Below are 15,034 nucleotides of genomic sequence, written 5' to 3' on the forward strand. Positions count from 1 at the left end.
CACAGTGCATCATGTTTATTAACCATTATGTTCACCACTCGCCCACATCTACGATATCTTCAGCTTTATTGGCCAGCAGTATTTCAACACATTTTTTAGAATTTCAGTTCTCAAACAGATAAATCAAGTATTGCACCTCAATTAACCTGTGTTAAATATTCACACAAAAAAACTCAAGTACCTCATGGAAATCAGCAAGTAAGATATCCCGCTTAGTCAAAATATAGCGATTTCAAGTTTCATACTATTAATGTGCATTGAAAAGAAAATGATTTATATAATATCTTTATATTTGTTTAGAAACCATTCCACAGGGAGGAAATTTGGCCAGCAGCTCTCACATGCACGCTGCATACACTTCACCCATCACAATGATCTCCAATTCATGTTTCATGTCAATGATCAATAACAAAATAGTAACAGATTACATAGCTTTTTATACCCATTAAACTGTTTATGGCCATAACAAAAATCAAACTCCATCTCTCTAATGCAATACTGTCACCAGTAGTTTTTTTTTTACAACAGAGATCAAAATCTCCATGTTACATGTCTGTTCCTCGTGAGAGCTTGCCCCCTTTTGTCTGAGTAACATTGAATTGATGTACTCACTGATAATACAATCAGACTGTCTTCATTCAAACTATAGCATTGGTAGTTTGTTGTTATATATATATATATATTTATTAGAATCACCAAGAGATGTCTGTACTTCATCCAAAATAAAGGAGGGACCCAACCTGAAGGGGTAAATAGAATCTGACACAAACTAATTTTTATATGGATTATGAATGTAATAGTGGCCCCCAAATACCCTACTGCTTTAGAGCTCATGGCCAGCACTGTGGGGAGAAGGGAGCTCCTTGATGTCACAGTTCTGGATCAGATTGAAGTAAAAGACCACCAGTTCCTCGTAGTTCTTCTTAGAAATCCTCTCGTTAATACCATGGAACCTGGAAATGTAGAGAATGCATAAGCAGTGGAACGATAGCGAGCAAACTACAGTGTTAGTAAGGTGAGACTATCTTGTTTGTTCAATGCAAACAGAGGGCATTGTTAAACCTTTCTTGTCAAGACGCTGTGCATGTAGGGCTGACTTACATTTTATGGTTCAATCGTGTCACATGACTKGATCATAAGACTGGAGTTTTAGTCTCCCGGTCAACAAAAGGGTAGTGTTTGAACAATCTCCTCAACCCCAACAGGCCATTGAAAGATACAGTATGTTGCACAGTACGTATACAGTTACTATGACTACATTCAACACCTGATAAAGAGAGCTCTTCTCTACAGAATATCCAGTGCTCCAGCTACAATGAGTCATACCTCTGGGTGTCCCCTGGTCTGATCCAGGTAGGTGCAAAGCGATAGATGTCCTTGGCCAGGTCAGTGTAGTGGCGGCTGTCTGTGTTCCCGATGCAGACACCTGCACGTTGGAATATGATAGTATTCAGCATACAAATCTATGTCATAAAAATGTGAACATGATACCTGAAAAACCCATACCAAAAACAGGATCCCCCCCCCCCCTTTCCCCAACATCACAGTGGGCAAATCAAACAAATACTACTCCCTCTTCACACACTCCCTTCTATTCCGTTTCTTACCAGGCGCAACAGTAACTTGTGGGAACTGGTCCAGCAGGGTCTTCTTGATGGTCTGGAACCCAAAGGATGTTTCATCATACGAGCTGACAGGTAGTGGGTCAAAGCCATTCACCAGCTCCATCTTCACTCTCTCATCTCCCACTGTGGATTGGATGAACTCCAGAACCTGACAGGAAGACACAAACACTATACATTTTGAAAACTGGGGACAGTTTCCCTGAACTGTACTTCAAAGTTGCCAGCATGACTAAATAGTTTATAAATTCAGTGTCTCGGTTTTGTGAGATGGACCTATGATTTTAGCTTTACAGTATAATAGAACATGAATTTTGAATATAGCATGCAGTTGAACCATATATGTAGATGTGTAAAATGCTAATCCCCACCTCTTGTACGGTCTGTGCTGGATGTATCCGCAGATTCACATAGGCCTCAGCAAGGGAGGGAAGAACATTCACCTATGAAGTATAGAAACATCCAAGTATTGTATTTGCTTAATAGATGCAGTCCAGGACTATATAACATAAAACAATTGGAATTCTGAACATATACAAGATAGATTGATTTTTATTTTTTAAAGAACATATCACACGAAATGTATGACGTAGTACGACAATTTCAGGGACCCCGTTTTGAAAGTGCTCTCGAGACAAACTACTGCTGAAACTATAGAAAACCTCAGGAGCATCACTTTAACAAAACACCTTCATGCACTATAACTCATTATGACAAGATATTGTACCTTAACACCTGAGTTGAACATGGTGACTGCAGTTGTGGTTCTCAAAAAAGCATTTGTGTCAGGACTCCTTTCCAATACTCTTTAACATAAACAAATGTTATTTAGGTTTTATAACTCAATCAAGTATAATCTGCATGTAATTGAAATAATCAAGGTGGACCAAATCAGAGAAATTCAGTGAGGGAAATTACCTGCCAATAAGTGGAGAGAACAGCCACATATTTGACATGACAAACTTAATTGGGAGTCCAAACTGTAAGACAAAGACATTTCAAAGTGATTTAAAAAGCTATGTACTTATTTTAAAATGATGTTAAGACTAGTATTAAACACTACACTCTATATCGCAGAATATCCCATAGGATAATTGAAGCCAATGTAGGACAGAGGTTAGAAACACAGCATTACCCTGTGAGCTAAGTGTTCAAAGGTCCTGCGCTCAGGGCCTTCACCAAACAATATGGGCATAGGGTTGTCCTCCAACCTGACAAAACAGATCACGTGTGCTTAGAGAATGTGGGCTTAGGTTCACAACATGACATGACACAATATACTATATGATGCAGACCTAAAACAACGTATAACTAGCCGATTAAGAAATGTCCTCCCTTTACGGAGTTCACTCATACTCAACTGAGAGGTGTACACAGCTTACTTACGTTCTTATTTCTATTTCTTGTGCGTTTTTGTACTACTTTACATTATAGTACTATGGCTATTGATTATTGCATTGTTGGGATAGCGCTTGCAAGAAAGGCATTTCACTACACTTATGTGCGTGACAATAAAACCTGAACCTTGGGCCTTATAAAATATTTGTCTCAGGCTCTATAATGTTCATGGCTGACCAAGCAAGAAAAGTAGAATTCCCCTTCATTGAACTGTATCTGTAGGTGTTAAGCAATGGCTATACATAGAAGACCCATCTAGTCTGTGATGAGTGTGATTCCCAAATCGCCTCTCACCTTTTGACAGCTCCAGCCAGGATGCCGATGCTGCTCTCTCTGGGAGGCATGGAGGAGTGACCCGGGGCCTTGAAGACACTCAGTCTCACCGTGGCTTGTCCCTTCTCACTGATCCCAATCCTGACACATATACACACAGGCAGGCCCACACACTTTTAATAAACTGAGTGCAATCTATGACGTAAACCTTATAAGTAGCACTTAATAAAATGCATTTATAAAGGGCTTTTTACATCAGCAGATGTCACAAAGTGCTATAGAGCCTAAAATATGAGACAAGAGTTAATGAATGAATGCTTACAGAGCAGCAGGCCCCTGCAGACCACTGATGACTCCATCCAGCACAGCCAGACCCTCATCCAGTATGAACGCCAGCTGCACCCCTTTCTTCTTCAGCACCTTCACTATGTTCATGGCCCCCTGCAAGCCACCCACCTACAGTACAAAGAGAAGATCATGCTTCTGAATTCTGTCCCTTTCTGAAATAAAATACCTCTACTAACTTCACAAACCTCTTCATCATGACCCAGACCAATGAAGAATCCCCTTTGCGGAGAATAACCTCTTATCAACAGGTACTCCAGCGCCTGGAGGATTCCCTACAGTGAAAAAAATAGGCTGTTTAAATTCTGACAACGTGAAATCGTATTATTGGATGAGGAAAAACAGTAACCACATTGTTAATCAGGCCCTTGGCCTAAATCGGGGATGGTCAACTTTGATGGGGGTGTCCCCACTCTTGACAGCAGAGAGAATTTTTACGTTTTAGAGTTCATTTCGGTGAATTCTACACATTTTGCCACAGGGTGTAGAGAAAATGTTGCAGTTTGCTGCAAATTCAGATTTTGCATTTTATAACTAATTTCATGCAATTCTACAAATTTTTCCATGGGGCGGATTTTTCTCTCTCTGTTTACAGCTCATTTCATGCAATTCTACCCATTTTGCCGTAGGGTGGAGAAATGTTTGCAGTTTTTAATATATCTGGGTGAGACTGACTAACAAAATTAAATGGGAGGGCCCCCCCAGCAGATAATTTGACCATGATAACAAGTTTAGATTGCTAAGTTAGTTTTGCGGCCAGCTATCTAAAATAATGTAGCTGACATGGGCTAATTGACTGACTATCAGTGACTCACATAAGAGAAACTGCTGATGCACAACAAAATTTCAAAATTGCACCTTGTGTTTTCTACTACTTCTAACTCGCAACAGTAAATTGAGACCCCAACTGAGTTCCCAAAATTGACCAGAGCGCCTTCGTGCCACCAGCTGCCCTTCCCTGGCATAAATCATAGCAAACAAATCATAGAATAATCTCCACGCTCTGGTCCTTGGAAAACCCAAGTCCCATAAACCTCTACCTACAGTCAAAACTCACCATGACAGACTGCTTGTTATCGATGGTCCCTCTACCATAGATGAATCCATCTATCTCCTTTGCAGAGAATGGTGGGGCCTCCCATCCATCATTCTCATCAGCAGGCACCACATCTATGTGGGCCAGCAGCATGTAGGGGACCAGGGCCAGGTCAGAGCCAGGCACCCAGAACAGGTGGCTGTAGTTGGCCACAACCTCATGCTGGACCAGGTGGGAAGAGAAAACTGTAGGGAAAACTGGAAGAGGGAAAACATGTGTTTAGTGTAGGGCAGTGGTTCCCAAACCTTTTTGGCCCACGACCCCAACCATGTGAAAATAAAAATTCTGTAATTAGCAGCTAATGTTAATTTTTTTWTTTGCAGCTATGGCAGTCTTCTCAACTCACCATCGCTTACTTTTAATGTGGGGCTATGACGTTCAACCTGGATCAAAATTTGGGTTTTAATGCAGASAAGAGCACTGAATCCAACTTCACACAGTTATGAGCTGGCGATGGGCACCATGAGTTTTATGGTGCTTTCAAGACAACAAGGTCAATGATCTGCAGGTCGGAGCTCTAGAAAGAAGCTGTACCTGGTTTGCTTTTAAAATACTTTTATTTATTTATTGTTTAACACTTTTTTTGGTTACTATATGATTCCATGTGTCATTTCATAGTTTTGATATTTTAGATTCTTCAAAGTAGCCACCCTTTCCTTGACAGCTTTGCACAATCTTGGCATTCTCTCAACCAGCTTCACCTGGAATGCATTTCAATTAACAGGTGTGCCTTGTTAAAAGTTAATTTGTGGAATTTATTTTCCTTAATGCATTTGAGCCAATCAGTRGTGTTGTGACAAGGTAGGGGTGGTATACAGAAAATAACACTATTTGGTAAAAGATCAAGTGCATATTATGGCAAGCACAGCTCAAGAAAGCAAAGAGAAACGACAGTACATCATTACTTTAAGACATGAAGGTCAATCAATCCAGAAAACGTCAAAGACTTTGAAAGTTCAAGTGCAGTCACAAAAACCATCAAGCGCTATGATGAAACTGGCTCTCATACCAGCCTCAGAAATTGCAGCCCAAATAAATGCTTCACAGTTTAAGAAATCAACTGTTCAGAAGAGACTGCGTGAATCAGGCCTTCATGGTCAAATTGTTGCAAAGAAATCACTACTAAAAAGGACACCAATAAGAAGAAGAGACTTGCTTGGGCCAAGAAACAAGAGCAATGTTCATTAGACCAGTGGAAATCTGTCCTTTGGTCTGGAGTCCAAATTTGAGATTTTTGGTTCCAACCGCCATGTCTTTGTGAGACGCAGAGTAGGTGAATGGATTATCTCTGCATGTGTGGTTGACACCGTGAAGCATGGAGGAGGTGGTGTGATGGTGCTTTATTTAGAAAGCAAGGCACACTTAACCAGCATGACTCCCACAGCATTCTGCAGCGAACACCATCCCATCTGGTTTGCGCTTTGTTTTTCAACAGGACAATGACCCAACACATCTCCAGGCTGTGCAAGGGCTATTTGACCAAGAAGGAGAGTGATGAGTGCTGCATCAGATGACCTGGCCTCCACCATCACCTGACAAACCAATTGAGATGGTTTGGGATGAGTTGGACTGCAGAGTGAAGGAAAAGCATCCAAAAAGTGCTCAGCACTCCTTCAAGACTGTTGGAAAAGCATTCCATGTGAAGCTGGTTGAGYGAATGTCAAGTGTGTGCAAAGCTGTCAAGGCAAAGGGTGGCRACTTTTAAAAATCTCAAATATAAAATACATTTATTTGTTTAACAATTTTTGGGTTACTACATGATTCCATGTGTTATTTCATAGTTTTGATGTATTCACTATTATTTTACAATGTAGAAAATAGTAAAATAAAGAAAACCCCTCGAATGAGTAGGTGCCCAAACTTTTGACTGGTACTGTATATATATATATATATATATATATATATATATATATATATATATATAATGACTTTTTGCAACCCCTAGTGTTGAGTGTTAGGGGGGTAAAATGAACATTGCTTTTAGAACTGAAATGATACAACATAATCCCAGAAGCACAGTGCACTTGGTTTTAATGACTGAAAGCCTTACCATTGCTGAGACATTCCAATTTGGGTAAAAAAGGTCACAGGAGATAATGCACAGGTCAATGGCAAAGCCTTTGCCAAAAATTGCACCAAAATGTACAAAATAGCTGTTAATTTATGCACATATTTCATGTTCACAATAAATCTGACAAATTAGCATTTTTCCAACGGAGTTATTTATTTTAACCAACTAATGCAATTAATCACACACACATATGCTACTGAACTAGCCACAAGTAATACTTTTAGGGTTTTAGTGTGCTTATAAAACAGCAACACTTATGTAATTCGATTAGACACAAATTTTTCTTCTGCACACCCCACTCTAAAACCTGAGCTAGAGACACTGATCTAACAGAGTGCTTCAGACTAGATTACCTGAGAAAATATTTTTGACACWATTTCTACACCATAGCAATATATGCATTCCAAAGTCCATAGACTTACAAACAGGGAAATTTCAATTCGAAACTCCTCACACCTATGCTCGACTCACCAATCCTTTACCCCTCCCTCAGACTACATGGAGTGTGTGTGTGGTGGCAGCTAACCTTCCTGAGCTACTCCAGCAAAGGTGAGATTGTAAGTGTTTATAAATGTGTGCACAACAAACCATTTTCCAAACATATTCTAGGCCCATTTATTAGCAGCAAAGAAAATATTCCATACAGGCAGCTGTCATTACACTAGATGCATATCTTAAGTTCCTTAGTTCATAGTGAACATGCAAAAAAAAGGCCAACCAATAAACTGTGTGCACAAAAGAAAGACAAACAGAACAAAAAAAAAAACAAATGAAGAAAATAAGAGAAATTAAGAAAAAAAGATTACATTTGATGATTAAAATGTTGACTGTCATAAGAGTTTAAGCTCTGAGCATAATGATCATGGGCTCACACATTACCTTGGCCCGTCATTTGACCTTAACAGACATGAGACATTTTACAGACCAATATTCATTGGGTGCATAACCTGATTAGAGTTCATCCACAGTGCTGAGAATGAAATAAATCACATTTAGATTATGGTAATTAATCTTAGCAGAAAATACAAGCCGAGGCTGCATTGATGAGTATCGACGTTGTCCATACAATAGGTCTATGAGAAGGGGAGACAAATAGAATATGACTCCCATCTAAACTGGAGGAGGAAATTGTCCAAAAGCAAACTTAAGTTGCACGGACTCAACAATGATAAAGTGAATATCACCGGGGATACGGCCGATGCTCTCCGCTGGTGCCAATAAGACAGGCTATAGGCCTACGGTTGTTCGCTCAATTAAATTGAGGATTTATATAACTAAAAAAGACTGATTTGAGTCTTTATCTTCTCTTTACAGCAATACCATTTGCTTTCAAAACTACGTTTTCACGCAATTAAATAGAGAAATATTGTGATATGCCTGGCTGGGCCCCCTCTACTTTCCACAGACAGTCGCAACTCAATAATCATCTACGGTATTTGCTGCGCACGGGGCCCAAATTGCACGCGCTGCCTTTGCTTCCAACAATCCACAACTAGTTTTTTTAAGGCTTGGGGAAGCTAAATGTTCCTCTGTGGCCAAATCATGCTTTAGTAACCTATTTTGAATTATTTTATTTATTTCTGTATAAACAAGAGCAGGCTAATTAGGCTATATAATTTGGGCAATTTAATTACATTTACTTAAGCCTTATGGACGCACCACCTACGAGCCTGTCAATCTACTATCCACCAAAGTAGAAAGGTTTACCTATTCTATTGGTCAGCTTGTCGAGAAAGAAATAGTCAAAAAAAGACTGCGACAGGAAGGGTACAATAGATCCCAAATTCATACAACTGTCTGTCCGACTGCGCTAATTAAATTCCACTAAATTAGGCAAATTACCACATAGACCAATAAGCATGAATGGTCAAATGTACACTGCTCAAAAAAATAAAGGGAAGACTTAAACAACACAATGTAACTCCAAGTCAATCACACTTCTGTGAAATCAAACTGTCCACTTAGGAAGCAACACTGATTGNTATTGTCAATCAGTGTTGCTTCCTAAGTGGACAGTTTGATTTCACAGAAGTGTGATTGACTTGGAGTTACATTGTGTTGTTTAAGTGTTCCCTTTATTTTTTTGAGCAGTGTATTTAGATCAACTTAGTTCCATCAATGAATAGGCTAAAAAGCAATATATCTGTTAAACATGGGACGAATACAGGCCTATTAATATCAAACAAACCAAAACAGAATGAGCATCTTTAATTTCATACAAATATGTAGTTTACTGGCAGTCCTTGCTGAGGGCACCTCTCCCTCGACAGGTGACAAGCAACGTTCTTCTCTAACTAATAGCTTGCTAGCAGARTTGCTAAAAACAGAAATTGTCACCTGCTGCATATAAAATTGTTACTAAGAATCTGAGGTTTGAATGTATTAAAGTATTTGTTTCACCAAATCGAGACAGGGTGCACGGTGRGAGTGGAGAAAACCTCCATTGCCAGCCAAACAGAACGCCCCACCCTCCCCTACAGTAAGCAAAGCCACATGTTAGCTAGCTAGGTCCTGTAGCTATCTAGCCAAACAGCTTGTTAGCCAACTCCTCGCCGTAAATCTACAATCGCGTCAAGTCAGCATGAAAGCAACATTTTGCCATTAACCTTATCTTTGTAGTGATACGTAAATGTTGCTTACCTTCTGAGGCGGTTTCTGCGCTTTTTTCTTCACAAAACTACTTCCAGACGTCAGTCAGCATGTATGCTTGGAGTTGAAACCCACATCGTTTATGATTGGACAAGATAACACTTCCCGAAATTGACGAATGTGAAAGCAGTATTTTCAGGAGCGCGAAAAGCGGTCAGAAGAGTCAACCGCTCTGGTCCACGGATTCAGGGTAAGCTCACACGTTTAAATCAGACAACATTGACATTTACACACGTTATTCACAAAGGAAAATGTCAAAATATTTAACAGTTTATCAAAATAATATATAGCACCAGCGCCAAAAAAATCTCGCGCAACATCCAGTTTTCACGTGATATAATTTCTAGTGGAGTAAACGGGTGCATTTCTGTTTGAGTATCATAAAGCAGTGTCGAAATGCTAATTAGTAACTGTGTGCTCAGTGAAAACAGGTTTCCTACAGTAATCGTCTGCCTATGGAATGGATCATCGTATACTCCCGGGACCTAAACAACGTTACCTTTCCTCAGGAGGCTGTCGAACTCGCCCAGTGCGGTGATGTTGAGCTGCGTCTTCGCTGTTGACACCGTGGGAATCTGGATTGCCTCTGCATACAAAAAAAAGCCGGTGGCGTTGACCCAATTTAGTGTGCATGTTATAGCGATTATTCACACAACATAGGCTGTCAAGTCTGCTCGGTTTGATGGTGAAGTTAGGCCGGATCTCACCTCTGAAATTCGCAAGAAGCTCCTTTCGCTGGTGCTGGTTTATGTCAGACGCAATGTTGTTCGTCTTCTCCCAGTGTGCAAGTTGAAGTCCTGAATTGACGTCAAACGTCAGAGTCCTTAAAGTGGCTGCAACGAAACATACTAAAACAACTAATAATAAGCTGAAAGACACAATTTTGACTAACTTCATAATGTTACATTTTCCACTGCGCTCAGTCATTTTTACTATTTGACAGTGCGCACACACAGCGTGTTAATTAATGCAGCTGCTCGTGACGTTTTTATATATGAATGATCGTTAGAGCGCCAACTGCTGGGATTGAAATAGGGTACCCACCCTTTAAATTAACATTTGAAATGGAAAGAGTTAAAGTTCGGGTATGGTCATCACAAGGATCCAAGTTAGCACTGACCCTGGAAATATGTCACCAGATAATCAGCATACTGACTGTTCAACTAAATATGCACATGCATGCAGTTTCAATCAAAATGTCATACAGCATTTGTTATTCATTTGGGAAGATGTGCAAATGAAACAAATCATCTCTTTATTCAAAATAACTCAGACAACACAAAAGCAACTCTTGAAAAAAACACTGAATTCCCTGACATTATTTTTTTTTAAGTAGCTATTTCACATCCAAAATAGAAACTGAAAAATTACAGATAAGTTCGAAAAGGTAATGAGTATTCACAAAATATATTTTTTAATATTGCTTTTTAGTTTGACATTTCAGTGCCTAAAAACTGTACTGAATAAAAAATACATTTACAAACCTTTAAAACAAGAGAATACTGTCACTGGCCACATCTTTGATGAGCTCTAACACAGACTGGACTTTGATAACCCCAACCGAACCTATGTGTAAATTGTAGCCGTAACTCCATTAATTTCTCATTGATACATACTTTTAATTAAATACAAAAAATATTCCATTTAAGTTACAAATCTCAAAATGGTATTATTTCTCTAAATTAGGCCTAATCACTGTATATATTTGAACAGTAGTTTCACCTGAACATTTTCCAACCAACAAGGTTATAATGGCTACCTTGCTTGGTTAAGAGTGACATCATCCAAAGTGTAAAGGAGAATTACAGTGACCAAATGAAGTTCCTCACAACAACTGTAAACCAATTTGTGGAGTATCCTTCCTTTTCCCGAAGTGTGCACTACTTCTCATCATGGATTTGAAAGTTTAGGATTGGTATAAGCATTGGCTGGATTAAGTTTTATCCATTATTAAATCCATGCATAAAAGGATATCTCCCTTTAAGAGAAGGGTGGAGAATCAGTACACAGACCTAGAGCAGGGGAGTTACTCCTCCCTAGAGCGGGTGTACAGATGAGTCCTAAGGGTCATCCTGGAGCGACAGTCCCTCAGTCTCCGTCCCCATACTGAGGTTGTCCAGGAAGGCCACAAAGGGATGGTCCGAGCTGTGCTCCATGGCAGAGTAGATGAGGTAGAGAAGGCAAGTCAAGATGAGGAAGACCAGGATCTGGGCCCACAGAGGCACCAGGCGGCGCTCCAATGCCTGTCTCTGTAGGGTCATGGGACTGGCAGGCAGGTCTGGGTATTTAAACTGGACTGGTCGCACCGCTGCACCCTTGATAGGCCTCCGACAGGTGGCACTGGAGGAAAGAGTACAATTTTCCACATTAAAAAGGTAGACAAATAGTATGAGAATATGGAATCATGGTAGCCTCAGTAAGCAGTAACCAAAAAGTCTCTGGGACATAGCCTTATTTAACCTGAGAGATGGCTACCTTACAAATGGTGACTATTCCCTAATTGTCGTGGCTTCTGTATGTGTAGTGTTGTTTTATGGAAACTGGACTTACACAATGCCAGTGCGTATAGGTTCTGTCTCTAGGAACATCTCCATCAGGACATCTGTGACCGGCTCCTGAAGAAGAGAAACAAATCAGACCGTCTGACCCAAACAGACGAGAGGAAAGAGAAACATCCACACTACCAGTGTCCCTCACCATCCTAAATCAGATCAGGTGGAATGGCAAAGAGATAAAAGGTTAGGGGAAAGTCATAAAGCCACTTGTGGTTATTGTGCAAAAGGTTCAAAGTCCTGAAGTAAAAGTACAGTGAACCAAGACATTTCCCCCAAACCTTTTCTTAGTAAAACATTATTTTAGGTATGAATGAACACTTTGATTAATGCACTAGCTTGGTTATATACATGAACAACCCAATCAAAGTCACAGTGATGGTAAAACCATTAACAGGATAATAAAGTATACAGTGTAGACCTGCATATAAACCATAGCTCTAGTGTATGATCTGTTATAAGAGTGAAAAGATGGGAATGAATCTGAAAGACAACTAAACAAGCTAATGTAAGTGCCTTGATATGCTGTTTGAAAAAGGAGGTCTTTGGGGTGACGCAAGGTGATCGGATAGTCATGGTATACTTGTCCACCATCCCCATGTCCTGCTAAAAGTGAGGAGAAAAAACAAATTCAAAGTATATTCCACATTTCCTCTACTCACTCTGTTAACCACAGCCCATTGAATCACATTGATGGATTCTGAATTCTAAAGTTGAAATATGAAATATCCTTGTTTATGTTACTGAGGGAGAGAGAGGGGAAATGCAGAACGTTTACATTGTCAGAACATGTTACTGTTAGACATCAGGTATCCTATGGAAAGGAGAAAGGCCACAATCTGGTACAAGTCAACAGGACAGCCATGAGTTGGGGAGGAGTGAGGAATTTGGGCCAAGGTCAGATCAGATGAAGTGAGAAAGAACAGGAATCACTAAAGTCCTGTCTAGCAACAGAGATGTATTGGCTGTCCATATGTATAAGGAGGAGACTCAGTATAGGGGGAAGGTTTAAATACCAGTGCTTGTGTGAATATGTCTTTGTCTGTTCAGCTGTCTGACCCATTGGGTGAAAACTTGGTTTGAGCTTTTCATAGTTGTCCGCGAGTTTTTACTCTTGTTTATTTAGAACCTAACAACATCCACCCTGTAACCACCAACAACAGCTTGTCACAGATAAGATTACTGAAATGTTTGTGAGTACTACTGACCCGGTGAGGCCTTGGCCAAGGTCCCAGAATATTACTCCCATTGTGCTTCTGTGTTCTACTACTGAAGAGAGGGCTTTGACTCTCAATCTGTGATTCCAGAGGAAAACGTAAACACAGCATATCACTCATTGGTCATCACTTTAGTGGGGATTAGATATTTAGGTTGATGTGATTGGTTTTAATCTAATCTTGACAGATCAAAACAAACTTCCCTCCTCTACCATCTCAGTAATGCTGAAGCTCTGAGAAGAGGAATAGGAGGAATCATCACGACCGCCTCCCAGAGATACAGACGGAGGCTGCACCTGCATGGGTTAAAAGTCACAAGTTGTTCAGAGCCACAGCCCAATAACAGGACATCCAAAAATATGCTCCAACAGCTTGCTTGATCCCTTAAGTTGTCCCTTAAAACCCTAAATATTCACCAGCTTTGGAGTGTGAGAAGAGTGCATAATGTGCCGTTTCAAGATGAAAAGAATTGCAAGGAGAAGAGCAGAGATCCCATTCCCATTGAAGAGTTAATGAGTTTTTCTAAAAGGGTTACCACTGATCCTGTGGTATGTCCTAGCAGAGAGGATGTTCTGCTCAGCCCAGCTCCATGCCCAGGTGTAACAGGCGATGGGGGCAAATGCCCCCCCCCCCCCCCCTCTGCTGTTGTGGAAGACTCAGCCACATTCCCATGATTCCCTGCATTCCTCTTGGGATTGAGTTCATAGCGCCCCGGAGCTCTCCAAACCCGCTGCCAGGGTAGCATCATTATTATCCCATTACACAAAAGCATCACACTCCAGAAATAATTCCATCACCCATTTTAAATGTTGAATTTGTGAATAATTCATAAATAAGGGTACTGGTGGTCTAAGTAGTTGTCAGATTTACCATTCTCGACGATGGCATAAAACACTGATGATAATGATATTCAGCTTTCTTATTATTCCGAGAGTGCCGTTACATCTGTTAAAAGTAAGGAGTAACCGAGCTGAGAACCACTCCTAAAATATAACTTATTTTGACATTGAGACACAGTTTGCATTAGAACCCAGGCACAGAAATACCTAACTACTGTCACAAGGTGGCACTGCAGGCAACATTTTTTCCTTAGTTGAGGAGAATAACATGGCTGCATAGGATATTTACTATTCTTTGATCAGGGTCTCAAAATAAGATCCTAGTATGAACGCACTCACCTGTTCATTACCATGCTGATATACCTTCTCTTCAGAACAAGGAAGACCAACAGAATCAGAGGTAAACACATCCTTGTTTGAGGACACCGTTTTGTCATCCATTTTAGCATACAGAATCCACATCTGTGTCTGTAACAGTAACAAATCTTAATGATTATTCTTCACTATCAGAGTACTGGTCTGCATCTCCTGTGCCACCGTTCTGTCTGGGCAGGTTCTAGTAGCCTTTGTAGCTTCCTCTCATAGTCACTACCAAGTCTATTTATCACACACAGAGATCCATTTCAAACTAAAGACATTGTACAAAGTACCATATGGATAGGTTGTATTAGCAATTACAGACAGATCAAATACAGAGATTAAAAGGGGCAATTATCAGTAGCTACATCCATTTTTGGACTTATAAATTAATGATATATACCCATTGATTCTTGAAGAATGTACAGTGGGGCAAAAAAGTATTTAGTCAGCCACCAATTGTGCAAGTTCTCCCACTTAAAAAGATGAGAGAGGCCTGTAATTTTCATCATAGGTACACTTCAACTATGACAGACAAAATGAGAAAAAGAAATCCAGAAAATCACATTGTAGGATTTTTAATGAATTTATTTGCAAATTATGGTGGAAAATAAG

At 40.0% G+C, this 15,034-nt stretch overlaps 2 protein-coding genes across 9 annotated transcripts in view; both read right to left on the bottom strand.

The window, feature by feature from the left end:
• On the bottom strand, nt 1–10,451 carry LOC111976533 (N-fatty-acyl-amino acid synthase/hydrolase PM20D1.2). Its single transcript, XM_024005424.2, has 13 exons — nt 10,162–10,451; nt 9,954–10,040; nt 4,696–4,931; nt 3,827–3,913; nt 3,616–3,749; nt 3,315–3,434; nt 2,758–2,833; nt 2,541–2,602; nt 2,350–2,428; nt 1,994–2,065; nt 1,608–1,773; nt 1,327–1,426; nt 1–953 (listed from the first exon to the last, which is right to left on the bottom strand). Exons 1-13 carry the CDS (start codon nt 10,379–10,381, stop codon nt 824–826), a joined length of 1,569 nt encoding a protein of 522 aa, XP_023861192.1. The 5' UTR covers nt 10,382–10,451; the 3' UTR covers nt 1–823.
• A 241-nt stretch (nt 10,452–10,692) lies between these two features.
• Nucleotides 10,693–15,034, bottom strand: part of LOC111976534 (lamina-associated polypeptide 2, isoforms beta/delta/epsilon/gamma-like) — a 19,671-nt gene continuing 15,329 nt past the window's right edge. For 5 of the 8 annotated variants that reach the window (XM_024005427.2, XM_024005425.2, XM_070447952.1 and 2 more), the window contains 6 exons: nt 14,402–14,530; nt 13,436–13,519; nt 13,215–13,301; nt 12,523–12,612; nt 12,005–12,069; nt 10,693–11,794 (listed from right to left, as the gene is read on the bottom strand). In XM_024005427.2, the coding sequence (XP_023861195.1) occupies nt 11,515–11,794; nt 12,005–12,069; nt 12,523–12,612; nt 13,215–13,301; nt 13,436–13,519; nt 14,402–14,524 (729 nt within the window). In that variant the 5' untranslated portion in view covers nt 14,525–14,530 and the 3' untranslated portion in view covers nt 10,693–11,514. The remainder of the gene's footprint in view (nt 11,795–12,004; nt 12,070–12,522; nt 12,613–13,214; nt 13,302–13,435; nt 13,520–14,401; nt 14,531–15,034) is intronic. The other 3 variants (XM_024005430.2, XM_024005431.2, XM_024005432.2) reach the window with 3 other exon arrangements.

This window comes from Salvelinus sp. IW2-2015, linkage group LG17, assembly GCF_002910315.2.
Source record: "Salvelinus sp. IW2-2015 linkage group LG17, ASM291031v2, whole genome shotgun sequence".
NCBI classification, from domain to species: Eukaryota; Metazoa; Chordata; class Actinopteri; order Salmoniformes; family Salmonidae; genus Salvelinus; species Salvelinus sp. IW2-2015.